Consider the following 18,419-nt stretch of genomic DNA (forward strand, 5'->3'; position numbering starts at 1 on the left):
GAGTTGTCGGCTTAGTCCTTTAGCATCAGCTTATTACAGATATTAAGGAAAGAAAAAGGGAAAAGCTAGAGAAAGAACTGTAAGAGTGGTTCCATACTACACATTAGTTTGCTAGCTCTGGGTTCTGTTCTTTTAACCGACAAATTAAAAATTTATATATTTATCACGTACAACATAGTGTCTTGAAACATGTGTACCTTGTGGAATGGCTAAATCAGCTGATGAACATATGTATTACCTTACATACTTACTTATGATAACACTTAACTCTCTCAGTGGCCGCGTACGGTGGCTCACGCCTGTAATCCCAGCACTTTGGAGGCCGAGGTGGGTGGATCACCTGAGGTCGGGAGTTCGAGACCAGGCTGACCAACATGGAGAAATTCCATCTCTACTAAAAATACAAAATTAGCTGGGTGTGGTAGCACATGCCTGTAATCCCAGCTACTCGGGAGGCTGAGGCAGGAGAATCGTTTGAACCCAGGAGGTGGAGATTGTGGTGAGCCGAGATCGCACCATTGCACTCCAGCCTGGGCAACAAGAGTGAAGCTCCGTCTCAAAAAACAAAACAAAACAAAACAAAAACAAAAACAAAAACTCTCTCAGCAATTTTCAAGTATACAACACATTGTTATTAACTATAATCATCATGTTGTACAACAGATTTCTTGAACTAATTCTTCCTGTCTGAAATTTTGGATCCTTTGGCCAATATTTCTCAATCCTCTCCTCTGCCCCTGGCAAACCCATGTCAACCATCATTCTACCCTCTGCTTCGATGAGACTGACTCTTTTAGATTCCAAATATAAGTAAGATTATGTGGCATCTGTCTGTGTCTGGCTTATTTCACTTATCCTCCAGGTTCATCTATGTTGTCACAAATGACAGGGTTTCCTTCTTCTTAAAGGCTGAACAGTATTCCACTGTTATATGTTGTATGTACCATATTTTCTTTCTCCATTCATCCATTGTTGGACACTTAGGCTGTTTCTCTATCTTGGTCATTATGAATATTGCTGCAATGAACATGGAGATGCAGATATCTCTTTCACATACTGATTTCATTTCCTATGGATATACACCCAGTAGTGGGATTGCTAGATCATATGGTAATTCCATTTCTAATTTTTTTTAGGAACTTCCATTCTGTTTTCCATAATAGCTGTGCTAATTTACATTTCCATGAATAGTGTGGGTTTCTTCTTCTCCATATCCTCCTGAACATGTTATTTTTCATCTTTTTGATAATAGCCATTCTAACAGATATGAGGTGATATCTCACTGTGGTTTTAATTTGCATTTCCCTGATGATTACTGATGTTCATCATTTTTTCCTCATATATCTATTGGCCACTTATATGTCTTCTTTTGAGAAACGTCTCTTCAGGTCCTTTGTCCATTTTTAAATCAGATTGTTTTCTTGCTGTTGAGCTCTCTATACATTTTTTGTATCAACCTCTTAGGGGATGTATAGTTTACAAATATTTTCTCCTGTTCTATAGGTTGTTTCTTTACTGTATTGATTGTTTCCTTTGCTGTTTAGTTTGATATAATCCCATTTGTCTATGTTTGCTTTTGTTGTGCTTTTGGGGTCATATCCAAAAATAATAACTGCCCTGACCAACGTCATGAAGCTTTTCTCCTTTTGTTTTTGTTTTAGTAGTTCTACAGTTTCAGGTCTTGCTGCAAGTCTTTAGTCTTTTTCAGTTGATTTTTGTATACAGTATAAAGTTCTAATTTCATTCTTTAGCATGTGGATATTCAGATTTTCCAGCACCATTTATTGAAGAGACTGTCGTTTCCCCATTGTGAGTTCCTGGCACCTTTGTCAAAAACCAATTAATTATAAATGCATGGATTTATTTCTGAGTTCTCTATTTGTTCCATTGGTCTATGTATTTGTTTTTATGCTTGGACTTTGGCTTTAAAAAACTCATACCTTTAGTTATTTAATAAAAATGAATGGTTAACTATCCGCAGTTTGTAACTCAACTCGTATTTGTGTAAGATACATTTGTATTACTACCTTTGCTACATACAATGTAAAAGAAGGCTCAGTTCTCGGCCAGGTCCAGTGCCTCATGCCTGTAATCCCAGCAGTTTGGGAGGCCGAAGTGGGTGGATCACTTGAGGTCAGGAGTTTGAGACCAGCCTATCCAACATGGTGAAACCCCATTTCTACTAAAAATAAAAAAATAAGCCAGCTGTGGTAGTGGGTGCCTGTAATCTCAGCTACCTGGGAGGCTGAGGCATGAGAATCACTTGATCCCGGGAGGTGGAGGTTGCTGTGAACTCAGACTGCACCACTGCACTTCAGACTGGGTGAGAGTGAGACTCCCTATCAAAACAAAACAAAAAAAGAACAAAAACAAGAAAAGAAAAGGTTCAGTTTCTATACATCAAGCGAGTAGCATGGGTATTCTCACTATGTATTGGTCCTGGTCTGCGAGGCTACCTTGCACTCTATTCTGCTCAGTTCAGCTCAGCTCAGGCCAGCACAGTCCAGAGGATTTTATACAGTTCCACACTGCAGCCAGCAGAGGGAGCTCTAGCGCCCTAGAGTTGATTTTTTTTTTTTTTTTTTTTTTTTTCCAAATTACCTGGCTGCCCTAAAAGTTTCTATGAAAGAACGGCAAAGGCATTTCTCCATAAATCAAAAAACCCTAGTACTATTTTCAGCTTAAACAGAATCCATATTTGGAAACCAATAATGTTGAATGGCATTTTCAGGTCAGATTCTGGTCGTTCAGCTTCTGCATTTCAAGGCGGTGGTAAAAATGGTGGGGCACGGAAGTGTCTCAGAGCTGAATTAAAAATTTAAAGTTAAGTTCTCCAGCCATGTAATAATGAGGGAAAAGCAAAAAGATCTTAAGTTTGTTTATTTATTTTTTGATGATACAGGGTCTTACTATGTTCCCCAGGGTAGAGTGCAGTGGTGAAATCATAGCTCACTGCAGTCTCAAATTTCTGAGCTCAAGTGCTCCTTCTGCCTCAGCCTCTCCAGCAGCTGGGACTACAGGTGCATGCCACCATGTTTGGTTAATTTTTAAATTTCTTTATAGAGATAGGGTCTTGTCATGTTGCCCAGGCTGGTCTCAAATTTCAGGCCTCAAGTGAGCCTCCTGCTTCAGCCTCCCAAAGTGCTGGGATTACAGGTGTGAGCCATGGCACCCGGGCTCTTAATTTTATTCTGAATCAGGTGTCAGATTTTCCCTTAGAGATATCTGCCAACAAATCCAGTGCTGAGAATTTGCTGGAAGCCACCAAGGGACGCTGTCACCTTCCACACGCGAGTGTGGCATCCGCTTGCAGCATCTCTTTCAACACCAGACATGCCCAGTGTTCATCTCTCATAACTATAAAACCCATTTTCTGCATGTAAGTGGATGAGAACCAGGTAGGTGGTAGATACGGGAGTGGAGCATGTGTCCTTGGAGAAAACGTTGAGAGCAATGTGGCTTTCACCTGGGACACAGGTAATATATCCCTGCTTCAGGCTGCCTTTTGTTTCTGTTTGCAGAGAGCTCAGACAAAGCTTTCAAGGTAGGGTCATTTTTATTTTGTCCCAAATGTAAGGTCATTATGGGCTTTATGTCGGTCTATAAACCAGTTTGAGGTTATAATAAAGACCCCAATCCACCTCTTCCTAAGTATTCCCTATAGGTTACAGGTGGTGCAGAGAGGCATGAAGTTCCACAATAAAACCTCAACTCTCTGCTTATTATTTCCATCTTTGTTAAATGCAAATATTCCTTGAGGAGGATCATGTTTTAAAGCTATTTTAACTACATACAATTTTTAAGAGCATGAAGGAATCTAGGAGAGAGAGAAAGCAGGGAGGGCTGCCCAGCAAGGCTGTTAAAATGATAAAGAGACTATTCCATACTTTTTGCCTCTGGCCAATCTTTCCATTTCTTCTCTGAATGTTTATGAGTCTCTCATGTGTGCCAGATACCATTTCAGGTATCAGGGCTACAGAAGTGAGCAAGATAGACTAGGTTTTGCTCTTCTGGAGTCAAGGATGAGGAGGAGGGTATGGAGAGCAGAAAATAAACACACACAGCAACGATGAGCAGGCTGACCTCAGATGGTGATAAGCACTCTGAAGAAAATGGGACAGGATAGGGAGCGAATGACAGGATGGGGCTAGTGATGGAAAGATCTGGGGACAGCTCCCCAAGCAGAAGGAAATGAAGAAAGAGAAAGAAGGCCGGTGTGGCCAGAGGACAGTGGGGAAAAAGAGGGAGGAAAAAGAGAAGTTCAGGTTGGAGGGGAAAGAGGTGGTGTGTGTGTATCTGCAAGTGTGCAAGTATGTGTGTGAAACAGTGGGGATGGGGAGTGTAGCCTGTGCAGGGCCTGGCGGGTCACCATAAGGATGCAGGCTTCAATTCTGAGAAAGATGGAAGCTGTTGGGGGACTTTGCTCAAAGGAATGATACAGCATGAGATTTTTTTTTTTTTAAAGTCTGTGGTAAACCATACCTAATGTAACATTGACCATTTTAACCATTTCTAAGGGTACAATTCAGTGGCATTAAATACATTCACAATGCTGTGCAACCATCACCACTATCTATTTCTAGAACTTTTTCATCTTCCCAAACTGAAGTTCTATACCCATTCAACACTAATTCCTCCTTCCTCCCTCCTGCAGCCCCGGGTGACCACCATTCTGCTTTCTTTCTCTGTGAACTGGATTCCTCTGGGGAACTTGCAGAAGTGGAATCATGTAATATTCGTCCTTTTGGGGCTTCAAGGTGCATCCATACTGCAGCATGGTGATTTATGTTTTAAAAGGGTCTCTCTGGCTGCTGTACTGAGGACAGACCCTAGTGGCCCCCAGGAGGGGCCACTGCCCTGGTCTAGGTGACAGAGCTGCAGCTGGGACCAAGGAGTTCCAGCATTGCTTGCCTGCTGGCATAAAGGTGAAGGTGAAAAATCTCTCAAATGCCCTGTGCTCTGGGGCCCTGGCTCTGCCACAGCCTTTCCAGGGACAGAGCTCAGAGAGTCACTGGAGTTACCTTTATAAAATTCACTTTGCAGTAGCAGGAATCATCATTCAGATTCTTGATGACAATCTCTCCATAGTGCTCAATCCACCTCTGCCCGCTTAAGATGTTATGGATGCAAGAGGTCACTTTGTTCCACTCAAAATGATCCCCGAAACTAAAAAGAAGGAAAAAGTAGAAGTACCAATTTCCAGAAGAGCCAGCAGCAAATGCAAACAAACTCTGCTCTTTTATAAAATAAGTCATGTCATGCATTACTCATCCCTTTATTCACAGAAGCAACACTGGCTGAGTGTCCACGCCACGCTGGATGTTCTAGGAGCCTCCACTCTCCAAGGAGGCGTGCATGCCACAGAGAATGACAGCATTCAGACTCTGCACTCTGGAAGCTACCAGAGGCTTCACTAGAAGCTGGTGGTCTCTTGGAACAGTCCACCCCCTCCTTTGACAGAGGAGGCAGTTCAGAGCCAGAGGGGCTTGTCTAATGTTGCTGAACTAGGAAAGGGAGGCTTGAGGAAGGGATGAAGATTTTATACAATTTGCTGAACATATATTGCCTGCATCCTTTATGATGAGAAAGTATTCGGATATTACTTATGGAATTCAGTAATTATGAGGAAAATGGTACTAATAATATGACCAGATACTTACAAAACATATGCAGTGTGCTAAGTACTATTTTAGGTGTTTTAAGTATATTATCGGTTTAATCTTCACAACAGCCCTAGGAAGTAGGTGGTTTATTATTCTCTCTTTCTAGACGGGGAAACTGGTGACGAGAAAGGTGAAGTAAACTGTCCAGCGATTCGCTGTCAGTAAGTGCCAGAGTGAGCAGGTGAATCTCGGCAGTCCAGCTCCAGAGCCCCTGCTCACAAGCATCTTGCTTAATAAATAAGTATCAATCACCCCTGTCAGATCAAGGCCATACCTTTCTTAAAAGGGATTTTGACAGCAAAGCAGCACAATAAAGGAAAAACACTTTTTTTTAAAAAAAAAATTTGAGACAGGGTGTCACCCTGGCTGGAGTGCAGTGGCATGATCACAGCTCACTGTAGCCTCAACCTCCCCAGGCTCAAGGGATCCTCCCACCTCAGCCTCCTGAGTAGATGGGACTATGGGTGCGTGCCACCACTATGCCTGGCTAGTTTTTGTATGTTTTTTAGAGACAGGGTCTTGTCATGTTACCCATACTAGTCTCAAACTCCTGGACTTAAGCAATCCGCCCACTTTGGCCTCCCAAAGTGCAGGGATTACAGATGTGAGCCACCACGCCCAGCCAAAACCACCATTCTTAATCTTGTTAGGAAGTGGAAATGAGTTTTTAATAAGCATCTATTCGGGGAACTTTGGTCTCCAGGAGGCATTTCCATTTGAGAGAGAAACATTTTTTAAAAGTGAGCTTGCCAAAAGGAGGAACATTTAAACCTACTGTCAGACAGATTACAAGAAAAAACACACACTCAATGCAACTGGCGGGGGGTGGGCATCCGGTTCCCAAAGCAAAATCTTGGCCCTAAATTCCATAAAGCTCCTTAACCACAGAAGAAGAACTTACGCTGGCAGAGTCACATGGGTTGTGCCAATTGGAACGATTTCCATGGATTTGCCCCAGAATTTGTTTTTCCATCTCACATCTGAAATGAAATACCAAATATTACATTTTTAGCAGAAGAGTTAGGTAGATGAAATAGTTCCTAAGCTAGATAAATGATCAATCACTATACAGTACAATCTCTTCACAATCAAGTCAATTATTATATAGGATAACTTTTCATAAAATATAAGTACCAACCCCATGGACCCCTGGCGCAGAATCAGGGAAACTGAAATGATAAGATAAAGTCCTTTCCATGAATGCGTTAACAGCATGACAGGCAGACAGAAGTGAAAACAAGTAGTTAGCACACAGAGAGGCCCAGGTTATAACTAAGTGTGTTATAAGGTAAAATGAAACCTGAGAAGAAGGAGTGACGAACATGCTTAGAGAAAGCATCAGAAGAGGCTTGTCAGAAAGGGCTATCTAAATGGGGCTTTGAGGAAAAAGCAGGAGTTCATTGGGCAGACAAAAAGCAATTTAAGGCTAAATAGCTTGTCCAAGGGGACAGAAGTATAGGAAAACATAGTCACATAGTATGGTTCTATCCTACAGGTCTCAGACTGTCTTATCTAGAGAAGAGTAGAAAGGTTGAGAACAAAACCAGGTGCAGTGGCTCATGCCTGTAATCCCAGCACTTTGGGAGGCAGAGGTGGGTGGATCACATGAGGTCAGGAGTTCGAGACCAGCATGGCCAACATGGCGAAACCCCTTCTCTACTAAAAATACAAAAATTAGTTGGGCATTGTGGTGGGTGCCTACAGTCCCAGCTGCTCGGGAGGCTGAGGCAGGAACCCAGGGTGGAGGTTGCAGTGAGCCAAGACTGTGCCATTGCACTCCAGCCTGGGTGACGGAGTGAGATTCTGTCTCAAAAACAAACAACCAAACAAAGAAAAAAAACTGAAAACGAAAAACAATGGGCTCTCCAAGCCTGGCTAAGAGTCTGGTTTGTGTGCAATGAGTGGAAACAATCAGACCACTGATGTGATTAGACATGGACCTTGCAAAGGCAATTGGAAGCCATACGGAGAATGGAACAGGAGTAGGAGAGAGGAGAAGCAAGACGACAAGTTAAGAGGCTACTGCAGTTGCCCAGGGGATAACAAATGGGGATGAAGGGAACCAAGACAACAGACATGGGGAAGCGAGTGAGCCCAGAAATGCTAAAAAAGAAGAAATAGGCACAACTAGGTGACAAATTAGATACAGACTGAAAAAGAATTTATGAACAATGTCAGATTTCTCTAACTTGTGTGAATGATGGTACCAACAGAGAAGCCAGGGAATAGAAAAAGAACAGCAAGAGGATCCCATCTGGCTGCTGCACTGAGGATAGACAGACTACAGGGTGGGAGCAGAGGGGACAGTGGGGAGCACTGGCTGGGGTCCAGGTGAGAGAGGTGGAGGTGGGGCTGGGACCAGCGAGCACAGTGGGCCTCATATTGTATAATCGTATTTACATAAAATGCCCCAAACAGGCACATTTACAGGCTGGGGAATGTTGAGAGAAAAGGGGCAGGGTAATATTTCCTAAAGAGGATTCTTTCTGGAGTGATGAGAATGTTCTAAAATTAACTGTGCTGATAACTGCACAGTTTATAAAATTCACAATTCTGTGAATAAAAACTATTGAATTGTACACTTTACACGGGTGAATGATATGGTATATAAGTTGTATGTTCATAAAATTGTTACCAAGAGAAAAAAAAAAGATAGCTGACTGTTTAAAGCAAGAGTAGTAACAATGTACTACATGATTTATGGTATGCAGAAGTAAGATGTACGTCAAAAATGGTAGAGAGGCCGGGCACAGTGGCTCAAGCCTATAATCCCAGCACTTTGGGAGGCCAAGACGGGCGGATCACGAGGTCAGGAGATCGAGACCATCCTGGCTAACACGGTGAAACCCCGTCTCTACAAAAAATACAAAAAACTAGCTGGGCGAGGTGGCGGGTGCCTGTAGTCCCAGCTACTCGGGAGGCTGAGGCAGGAGAATGGCGTCAACCCGGGAGGTGGAGCTTGCAGTGAGCTGAGATCCGGCCACTGCACTCCAGCCCGGGCGACAGAGCAAGACTCCGTCTCAAAAAAAAAAAAAAAAAAAAAAAAAAAAAAAAAGGTAGAGAGGTTGGGAGGGGAAAATGGAAGTATACTTCTGTAAATATCACTATATGTGAAACTGGCATAATATTTTTTGATGATATTAAAAATATATAACATAAATCCTAAAGTAACAACTTTAACAAGAAACAAAACAGGTAAGTATAGCTAATAAGCTAACAGGAGAGACGAAAGAGAATGATAGAAATTATTCAATCTAAAAGGCAGAGAAAGAGGAAAAGGAGAACAAAGAACAGATGTGACAAACAGAAAAGAAACATCATGAGGGCAGATTTAAGCCCAGCTACATCTACAATCACAACAAACGGAAATGGTTTACACAACCTACATAAAAGGCAGAGAAATGTCAGGCTGGGTTACAAACCAAGATTTGGGAATCCTAGGCCCATGGAAATAGGTGGATTGCTCAGGAAAAGGCTGATGAGGAAGGATGGCCTAGGAGAAGGATGCTCAGGAAAGGGAAGGATGTAATGTAGGAAGTACATAGAACTATTTTGAGAAGACCCCTCTCATTTAAAAAAAAAAAAAAAAATCCAACTTTTGGCTGGGCGAGGTGGCTTGCGCCTATAATCTCAGCACTTTGGGAGGCCAAGGCAGACAGATCACAAGGTCAAGAGATCAAGACCATCCTGGCCAGCATGGTGAAACCCCATCTCTACTAAAAATACAAAAATTAGCTGGGCATGGTGGCTCATGCCTGTAGTCCCAGCTAGTTGGGAGGCTGAGGCAGGAGAATGATTGAACATGGGAGACAGAGGTTGCAGTGAGCTGAGATTGTGCCACTGCACTCCAGCCTGGCAACAGACCGAGATTCCATCTCAAAAAAAAAAAAAAAAAATTCCAACGTTTGAAACAACAAAGAAGAGGTGCTTATAGCATGAGTGAGATTTATCAATTAGGAGGCTAGGAACCTTATGAGAATATTTCCAGAGGGTTTTGGTGAGAGAGCAGTTTCAATTTTAAACTTTAATAGCAAAGGTGAAGAAAGAAAACCATGGTACTTGTCACTTTAAGCTGGAAATACTGATTGCCTCCAGGGAGAGAAACTGAGTGGCTGGGGAAGAGGGTTACAGTGTACTGTTTTGTACTTTTAAAGTTTAATAGACTGCGTGTGTGTGTGTGTGTGTGTGTGTGTGTGTGTGTGTGTGTGTAAAGGCAACATGTGATATCAGTGGTAGCAGAGAAAAATATTTTTAAAATGTATATGTGCTTACTGTCTAAAAACTTAGGATGCTTATATTTTCCTTCTACAGTACATTTTTTTTTAAATAAATTGAGAGGTTAACAAAATTAATCCATCTAGGAAATGGCTATAGCCTTATTTATTCTTCAGAAGATTTACCCACCCACCCCCAACTCAAAATATAAACTGAACAAAATTTTAGGAACAATCATCTCAAAACTGAAAAGAAGAAAGCAATGTAAAACACGACTTCGGAAATAAAATTTAAGTCTGGCAAAGCAGCAAACCCCTCTGCTGTCTACACTCTGATAAACGACTGTAAATATTTAGTGTCTCTTGAAATATGTGAGGCATTTCAAATGATTTTTAAATAAGATAAAGTTACAGAAATAAATGGAGGAGGCTCAGATAAACTAAGTGAGAGATGAGCGGCAAGAACAGGTGATGCAGATCCTTCCAACCAGACCCAAATCCAGGAACCACTTTTGATCTCAGTAAGAATTGATAGCAATTCTTGGATAAAGTAAATAGATAACATATTACACAATATGATGGAAGTAAAATGTATTAGCACATTACCTTGCCAGAAAACAAAATTTCTAGACTCAGCATGGCATGCAGAGATAGGCGGATGGTGGCTGACCTGATGGAAACAAAGGACAGAAAAACAAAAAATGAACTTTTGCGTCTCATGAAATCCATTCTTTCTCCCCTGCACTGAGATGTAACACAGTGTGCAGTGCTGAACTGAAGGAAAAACTTTAGTTTCCCTCAACAAGTCTGTCCTCAAGAGGGCGCTCCTGATACAGTCAGCTCCCACTTGCTCAGGTTGGTCAAGGGTGAGGGGAAGGCCCTTGAATGGAAGCCTCCAGAAGCCTCTGTGGGAGGGCGGCCAGGTGGTGAGTGATGAGGATAGAGGCGCATTTTGAAAGACATAAAAATAAAAACAGGGACATGTGAGGATTGCTCATCCATAACATATAATCTGACATTGGCTACCAATGTGTCAACATCTCTGTCAGCTGTTCTGAAAGTAGCTGCAGATGTTTTAATTAAGATATCAAGTAACAAGTATTCTAACATGCAACCCAAATGCTCTTCCTCAGGCTCAGCCAACTTAACTCTTGAAAACTCTGCGTAATAAAGGCCAGCCCCTTTTCAAATCACCTACAAGAAGACCGATGCAAGGTAATTTTTTTAAAAAGAATGTTTCTATTAAAAAAAAAAAAGGGGGGGGGGACACACAATTGTTGAGGAAACGTTAGTCAACTGTTAAGAACATTTTATTTATTTTTTTGTCAAGATAAAAACTATCTTGAGCAAGTAAGTAACCTCATTCCAGAAAAGAGAATTCCCTGGAGCAGAGACTGCTTTTTGGCAAGGAGTCATTACTCATTTTATTCAGTAATGAAGAGGCTGAAGAGAAAATGGCTCCTCCCTTTATTTCCTCATTATCTCAGTTGCACTCAGGGAACGTTGAGAGGTGTACATGCTGTTATTCTAATTCAGTACTGGTGAAACCACAGTAATGCTTTCAGGGTTGTTTCCAGAAAGTTCTCTGATGTAGCTGATTCCTAGCAGAGGTGTCTTACATTGAGAGTATCTAGCTCAAAGCCTGCACTTTATAAACAAAGAGGCTGAAACCAGAAAGATTAAGTAACGTTTCCCAAGCCACACTGATAGTCAGAGGAAAGACCCAGCAGTTTTGGTTTACCTCACTGGTTTTCAAACTTTGCAAAAAAAGGAAAAAAAAATGTTTTGAGCAGCTGCACGGTTTTCAAACCCATCTTATCAAGAACCCAGAATACTGAGCCCTTGCTTGAGAAAACAGGTGGGGAGGAAGGGAGGGCAGTGGGTAACAAATCCACAGCTGTTCACCTTCCTAGGACTCTCGGCTGAGGAACATGGTTTGAAAACTACTTCTGTGAGCCAGGCCTCCAGCTGGAGGACTGCAGGGCTGGGAGGATGCGGTCACACACACCACACCCACATATGACTCATGGGATTACAGCCATGTGGGCCAAAGAAAGGTAGAGACAAAGATGTAAATCATGTAGGTATCTTTCAGATTCCTCAATGAACATAAATGCCAGTTGCAATACAAAGCAGGAGACTCAGATTTGCTGCTCTTTGGTTTGTCTTAGTTCCCATGTGCCTCCTAAGAACGTGAGCCCTTCTGTGCCTGTGGGATTTTCAAGGGCAATTTTCACTTCAAGCACTGACTTAGAAACCTAATCCCATAATGTAACTCTCTCATATTTCCTTTGATGTTGTCTTTTTTCTTGAGACAGGGTCTCACTCTGCCACCCAGGCTGGAGTGCAGTGGCACAATCAGCCCACTACAGCCTCGCCCTCCAGGGCTCAAGTGATCCTCCTGTCTCAGCCTCTCAAGTTGCTGGCACTAAAGGTGTGTGCCACCATGCCTGGCTAATTTTTTCACTTTTTGTAGGGATGCGGTCATGCTGTGTTGCCCAGATGGGTCTGGAACTCTTGGCCTCAAGTGATCTTCCCACCTCTGCCTCTCAAAGTGCTGGGATTACAGGTGTGAGCCACCATATCCAGTTGTCTTTTTTTAAAAAATCCTACCACTTGGAGATACTTTATATCAAAAAATGCTACATTCTTCTCCTTTTCTTCACTAGCTGTCTCTCAATGAAAACAGTGGAGCTAGCTTTGAAACCATGGGATCATATAAAACAAAATCAGGGTGCAGTGGCACAGCCCTGTAAGCTACTTGGGAGGCTGAGGCAGAAGGATCCCTTGAGCCCAGGGTCCAGGAATTCAAGATCAGCCTGGGCAACACAGTGAGACCCTATCTATAATAATAATAATAATTAAAAACAACCAGAAATCAGCTCAAGACAATCGCCACTCCCCACTTCTCCACCCCACCTGGCATGACCCACTACGGAGTGGAAGGACAGCTATGAAATGTTCCTCTCCCTCATAATGGAGACATATTTTAAAGTGGATTATTATGAAGGAGATTACATTCATCCCACAAAAACAATGTAGCAATGTGGGAGAGGAGCACTACAGCTTTGATGAAGAATTTGGCATCTTTACAGGTATGGCCGAATGTAAACATCAAAGCCAAACACAGTATATAAAAACCATACACCTCTTTTGTAATAATTTTAAACACCATAAAACAGGGATAAATATCCTATCCATATGAACTATAAAAGAACCCCTACTGTATACACACATCTCATAAAAATGCAAACTTGATTTTTTAAACTATTGTGTTAGATAATGAATGAATGTTTAGCAGATTAAGTTTAGATGGGTTCAACACATTTTCTGAATTAAGTCTCAACCTTCAAATATCAGTAACTTTGCTTATTTCTTTATGGCTTACACAGGCTTTTGGGAATGGTTTATTTGGCCCACATTGCTTTTAAGAGTTTTACAAAGCTTTCTGGGGAGATTTACATTGATAGCTTATTATTATTATTATTATTATTATTATTATTTTGTATATTTTCTCCTATTTCTGGAGCATCTGCCATGTGCTGCACTAGTGTCCAGGAATGAGGGAAAGGTTTTTGCTGTTCCACGGACCTGAGCCCTGACTGCAACATCATCTGCTGGCTGTTTGACCTTCACAGCTTTTCCATCCCCTCAGCCTCTGTCACCTCATCTGTGAAATAAGGCTGATTCCACTGACTTGGCCAACTAAAAGAGAACACATACAAACTGTCCAGGATTGTACGCTGATGTGGATTAGGCAGAGACTATATTTTGATTTTTTTTTAATGAGTGTATTTTCACTTGGTTCTTACTATCTTTGTTAGCCTGATTTTATAAATTAGGAAACAGGGGTTCTGTCCAGCAAAGAGCTTCCCCAATGCCACACCATTAATGAGTGATCAAGGTAGCACTCCAAACCTATATCATCCTCTTCCAGATCCAGGGCTCGTGTCCCTCCCCAAAGCCAGGACACATCGTTAAGGTTCCTTCTCATGGACATTTGGAGAAAAAACCTTTTGAATTTGACCTTTCCAACCTGAGTCTCACATATTTCTTTGTAAAATGAGGTGTGAGGATCCCTCTTGGCTTCAAAATGCTCTGATTCTAACATCTGATGTTAATGTCTTCTTCAAATCTTAGCATCAAAGGTGGCAGCGGATGCTGGCCAACTTGAAAATATTATACAAAGGCTTTGATTAACTTCAATGCCCATGGAAAAAGGTAATTCACACTTAATCACTAATCTTTGTTGATGGCAATCCTTCTAAAATCTATTAGAGAATAATGAGCAGAATCTAACCTGTCTATGTTATTGTAGGATTTTGGTTGAGTCTGTATTCTCCTAACATTTTAACTCAGGCAAAAAAAGGCAGTAGATGCATTTGTCTGAATTGACCCAGCCCTGGAAGAGATGCTCTCTGTTAGCCTGTTGAATAAACCCAATTTAGACTTTTTATTTTTAAGCATTCTTCCCTATCACTTCCTCTCCAATCAAAGAAGAGCAATTCTTGATTGGTAAGGATGCCCAAGCATTCAAGGAATTACTACACATGGTTTTTATTATGCAAGTATTCATATGATAACACATGTATCTATCTTTCTTTCTACAAGTCCCAATACAGTTCCCCTGGCAGTTAAGAATTCTGGTAATTTATAATTTATTTATATATCTGAGGACTTTCTTTACCTTGACCTAATCATTTTTAATTTATGCTTTGAATGCACTTTATATAAGAGGTCAAGGGAGAAGCAGATAGGGAAAGGATGTATTTTCAGTATTTTTGTACTTTGTAAGCTTTTATTTTTCAGATTTAGAAAAGTAGCCCTTCAATACCATCAGTTCTCCCCTGCAACTGCTCCAAGGCATAACTATCCAGTACTCCCAGGTCCTGACTTCCCTGTGGCAATACAGGGCAATAATGAAAAAGAGGGCAAGTGTCAGGTGAAGAAGTCATCTGGAGAGGGGGACCAAGTGGCCATTCTTTCCAGGTCACTCATCAAGCACTTACTGATTGCCTCCGATGTGTCAGGCACTGTCCTAGTCACCAAGGGTAAAATGATAAGCTAAAGAAACAAAAATTCTTACCCTGATGGAAGTTGTATTTTAGTATGGAAGTGGGTAAGACAAACGACACATAAGAAGCACATAATTTGTCAGTAGTAATGTGTGTTGAGGAAAATAAAGCAGGGCATGGGGATGTGGGGACAGTGAGTAGGAGGGCTGGTTAGACAGGGTGGCGGGGCAGGACTCTAATAATGGAAACCTGTGGGGCTGAGAGAAGTTCGGAAGTTAACCACGCAGATATCTGAGAGAAGCACGTCCCAGGTAGAGGACACAGCCAAGGCCAATGGCTGGAAAATGCTTGGTACGAAGCAGAAGAAGCAAAGCCAGTGTGGCAGAGCTAAATGACCAGGCGGGGAAAGTAGGAGAAGTGTCTGAGGGTGAGATTTTCGAGGGCGTTGTGGATCATGGCCAGGACTTTGGATTTTATTCCAAGTGACTTGGGAAGTTGGTGGAGGGTTTAGAGCAGCTGCTACTTCTGTTTTAAGCAGTCACTCTGGCTGCTGGATAAGGAATTAACTGGCTCTGGAAACAGGAGACCAGTAGTGAGTCCAACTGCAATAATCCCAGTCACTGATTTTAGTGGCCTGAGCTAGGTGACCAGCACCAAATGGGAGAGAGAGTGAAAATGGCTGGCTGTAGAAGGCAGGCTTCTGAAGGAAGACCCCAGGATTTGCTGATGAGAGGATGTGAGTTATTAGAGAAAGAGCTATTAAGGATGATGCCAAGAATTCTGACCTGATTCTGGGGAAGAATGCAGATGTCAACTATTTTCCCTTCTCCCATGTTCAGAGTGAATCACTTATCTCATAAACATATGGCTTCTAGCAAAAAATTAAAAAACAAAAACACATTAAGTGCTGACTTGACCTAGAAATGTAGAAAACCACAAAGCAATGGTTTAGTTGTCTCATCTTTGATTTATTGCTGGTTTTATTTGAATGAATTTACCCTTTGACAGTGTCTTTAAGATGGTATTTACTTATTTAATAGGTAATAAATAACTGCTTACTAGTAGATACAAGGACTATTCAGAGAAGTTACATGAGTGTGCAAGGAGGAAGTGATGGGTGTGGCAAGTATAAGTCTGTCCAAGAATGTATGGACTCAGAGTCTTCCAATAAATAACAGAAAAGGAAGAAAAGCTGAGCCTGTAGAGCAAAGGAAAATATCTTCTTTTCAATCTCTTATATTTTAGTAACTTTTAATAACTGCACTCACCTTTTCTGACACTCTCAAGGGTATGCAGGTGGGTGGGTAAATGGTTAAAATAAACAATGATCTGGACATGTTTCATGTAATTAGGAAAAGCTACTTTTAGACTATAGCTTAATTGCATATCCTTTCAACAGCAAACCTTTCCCAAAGGTATGAAAAAAGGAATGTAGTCAACTGAAATAAGTTTTCTGACCCATCTATTCCCTTGATGCAGCTCAAAAACAGTGTGTTAGCTCTGCCGGGCAGCAGGAGGACACAGCAAGCAGGGAATCACCTGCCAGAAGATACTCAGTCCCTGACCAATAAGGAAAGAAGGGAAGTCCTTCCTCTCTGAATTCCTCCTTTTGTGGGTTTGTGTAGAAAGCCAAGGTTGAATTGGATTTTTTGGCACAAAGGAAACCTCTGAGAAGGTGGAAGAGCCAGAGGGTCAGAACCCGGGACAGGAATGTCTATGACTCACTCCTGATCGTTCCTCTTTCACAAAGGCCACACCCCAGTCTACCAAGGGAGCTGAAAACAAAGTCCTATGTGAGTCTGGAGAGACTCTTCAGGGCAAGAATGAACAGCATACACGAAGGGCTGCTTTCACATCCACCGCAGACTCCAGTAGCTCTGAGCACAGTCACTGAGTCCACACGAGAGACCCCACAAAGGGTGAGGGGAAAAGGACGCAGGGATGGAAACAGAGGGGCTGGGTGAGATCTAGCATTTGCTGAGGGGCACTGGGAAGCTCAAATCCTCTAGGCCTTGGTTTCCTCGCCTGTAACTGATCCCTGCCTCACCTTCCACAGAGCACCATTTTGGAGATCAAGTAAGATCATGAATGCACGGAGCACTCTACACATCTAATACTTGTAATAAGAAAAGTTTTTAACAAGAAATGCTTTCTCTGGTTTCTGACCACATGAGTCATTTTGATATTGTGGTTTTGGGTCTTTTCGATGAGAAACAATAGAGAGGCAAGTTTCAACGGAGTCGAACTCTCAAGCAGCAACGACTTCCACTTGCCTGGCTGCTCCCCACCTGGAACATCCACATACCCAGCAAATCCATAGGATAACAAAATCGAGGGGCTTTGAGGGAGAGACCGCCATCGCTTTCCAAATCAGACCGTTGTCTAGGAAACTCAGAAGAAAAGCCAAGTTGTTTCTTGCCAGGTCCTTAAGCTTCGAGATATAATTTCCATCAACATCCTCCTTAGAAAAAAATTCCACCCAAAATATTAATTCAGGGGGCTTGCCCAGTTTATTATATTAGTCATCCAGAAACCTGTACTCACTGTAGAGAGGCGCAAGAAAACAAACCTCTAAGCCACGAGACCTTAAGTATATCAATGACACAGAATGGGCAAGGGCAGAGTCATGCTGCCTCCATCAAGGTAGACTGTCTGCTGGGCTGGAGGCAGAAAGAGCCATACCAGGTACCAGTGGGAAACAGAATAAATGCTCTGGCACTCTCTTCAGACGTGTTAAATTAGAATAGACAAGGTCAGGAGAGGGAAAGAGGGGCACTGAGTTGATAGGTTCCTGTTGGCCAGGAAAAGGGAGGCTCCGACCCTACACCCTTCCCACTCCTAAGGCAGAGGGCTGCCTGGCGCACTGAATCACACAGGTGGCTCTTCACACTGATACTCACTCAGGATTCTCGGTGGTTTCCCAAGTAATCTGCCTATGGGAAAATCATACCTAGTCACACTGGACAATGCTTTCTGATCCCCAGAGCAGGTCTATTTTTCACAGTAAATGCATATAGTAGCATTCTAGTTTATACATCAGACTCTTGTAAGCTTAGTGTGAATTTATCCCTGAGATACTCATCCATTCTTAGGTATATTAAAATAACCAACTATCTGCGGCCATCAGGCTAAATTCCAGACAGATGAAGCAGCTCCATGATGATCAGGACTGGTGGTATGACCATGGTGAAGCCAGCTGTGAGCACTCCTGGCTGCCTGATAGCCATCTTCCGTCAGAGACTCACCAGCGACATTAAGGCCCCTTCAAACCACTTGTACTAGAAGTGGAGATATAGCATATCTTATTTGAACATATGTACTATAGATACATGCCCTTCTAGTTTTCTTTCATCAAGTCATTCCTCAGGCTCCTCTCTGCCTTGTCAACACTCCTCTTACTATTCTTTTCCCTTTTTTGTGAAACGGAGTCTTGCTCTGTTGCCCAGGCTGGAGTGCAGTGGTGCAATCATGGCTCACTGCATCCTCTGCCTCCCAGGTTCAAGTGATTCTCCTGCCTCAGTCTCCTG

General features: G+C 42.2%; 1 protein-coding gene across 9 annotated transcripts in view; it reads right to left on the bottom strand.

Annotated features, from left to right (window-relative positions):
- The window catches only part of LOC105475709 (oxysterol binding protein like 3), a 185,908-nt gene that overhangs the window by 14,873 nt on the left and 152,616 nt on the right, over positions 1-18,419 (bottom strand). For all 9 annotated transcript variants that reach the window (XM_011731195.3, XM_011731191.2, XM_011731196.2 and 6 more), the window contains 3 exons: positions 10,484-10,547; positions 6,565-6,643; positions 5,022-5,166 (listed from right to left, as the gene is read on the bottom strand). In XM_011731195.3, coding sequence (XP_011729497.2) covers positions 5,022-5,166; positions 6,565-6,643; positions 10,484-10,547 — 288 coding nt within the window. The remainder of the gene's footprint in view (positions 1-5,021; positions 5,167-6,564; positions 6,644-10,483; positions 10,548-18,419) is intronic.

The sequence above is a fragment of the Macaca nemestrina genome, chromosome 4 (assembly GCF_043159975.1).
Source record: "Macaca nemestrina isolate mMacNem1 chromosome 4, mMacNem.hap1, whole genome shotgun sequence".
NCBI classification, from domain to species: domain Eukaryota; kingdom Metazoa; phylum Chordata; class Mammalia; order Primates; family Cercopithecidae; genus Macaca; species Macaca nemestrina.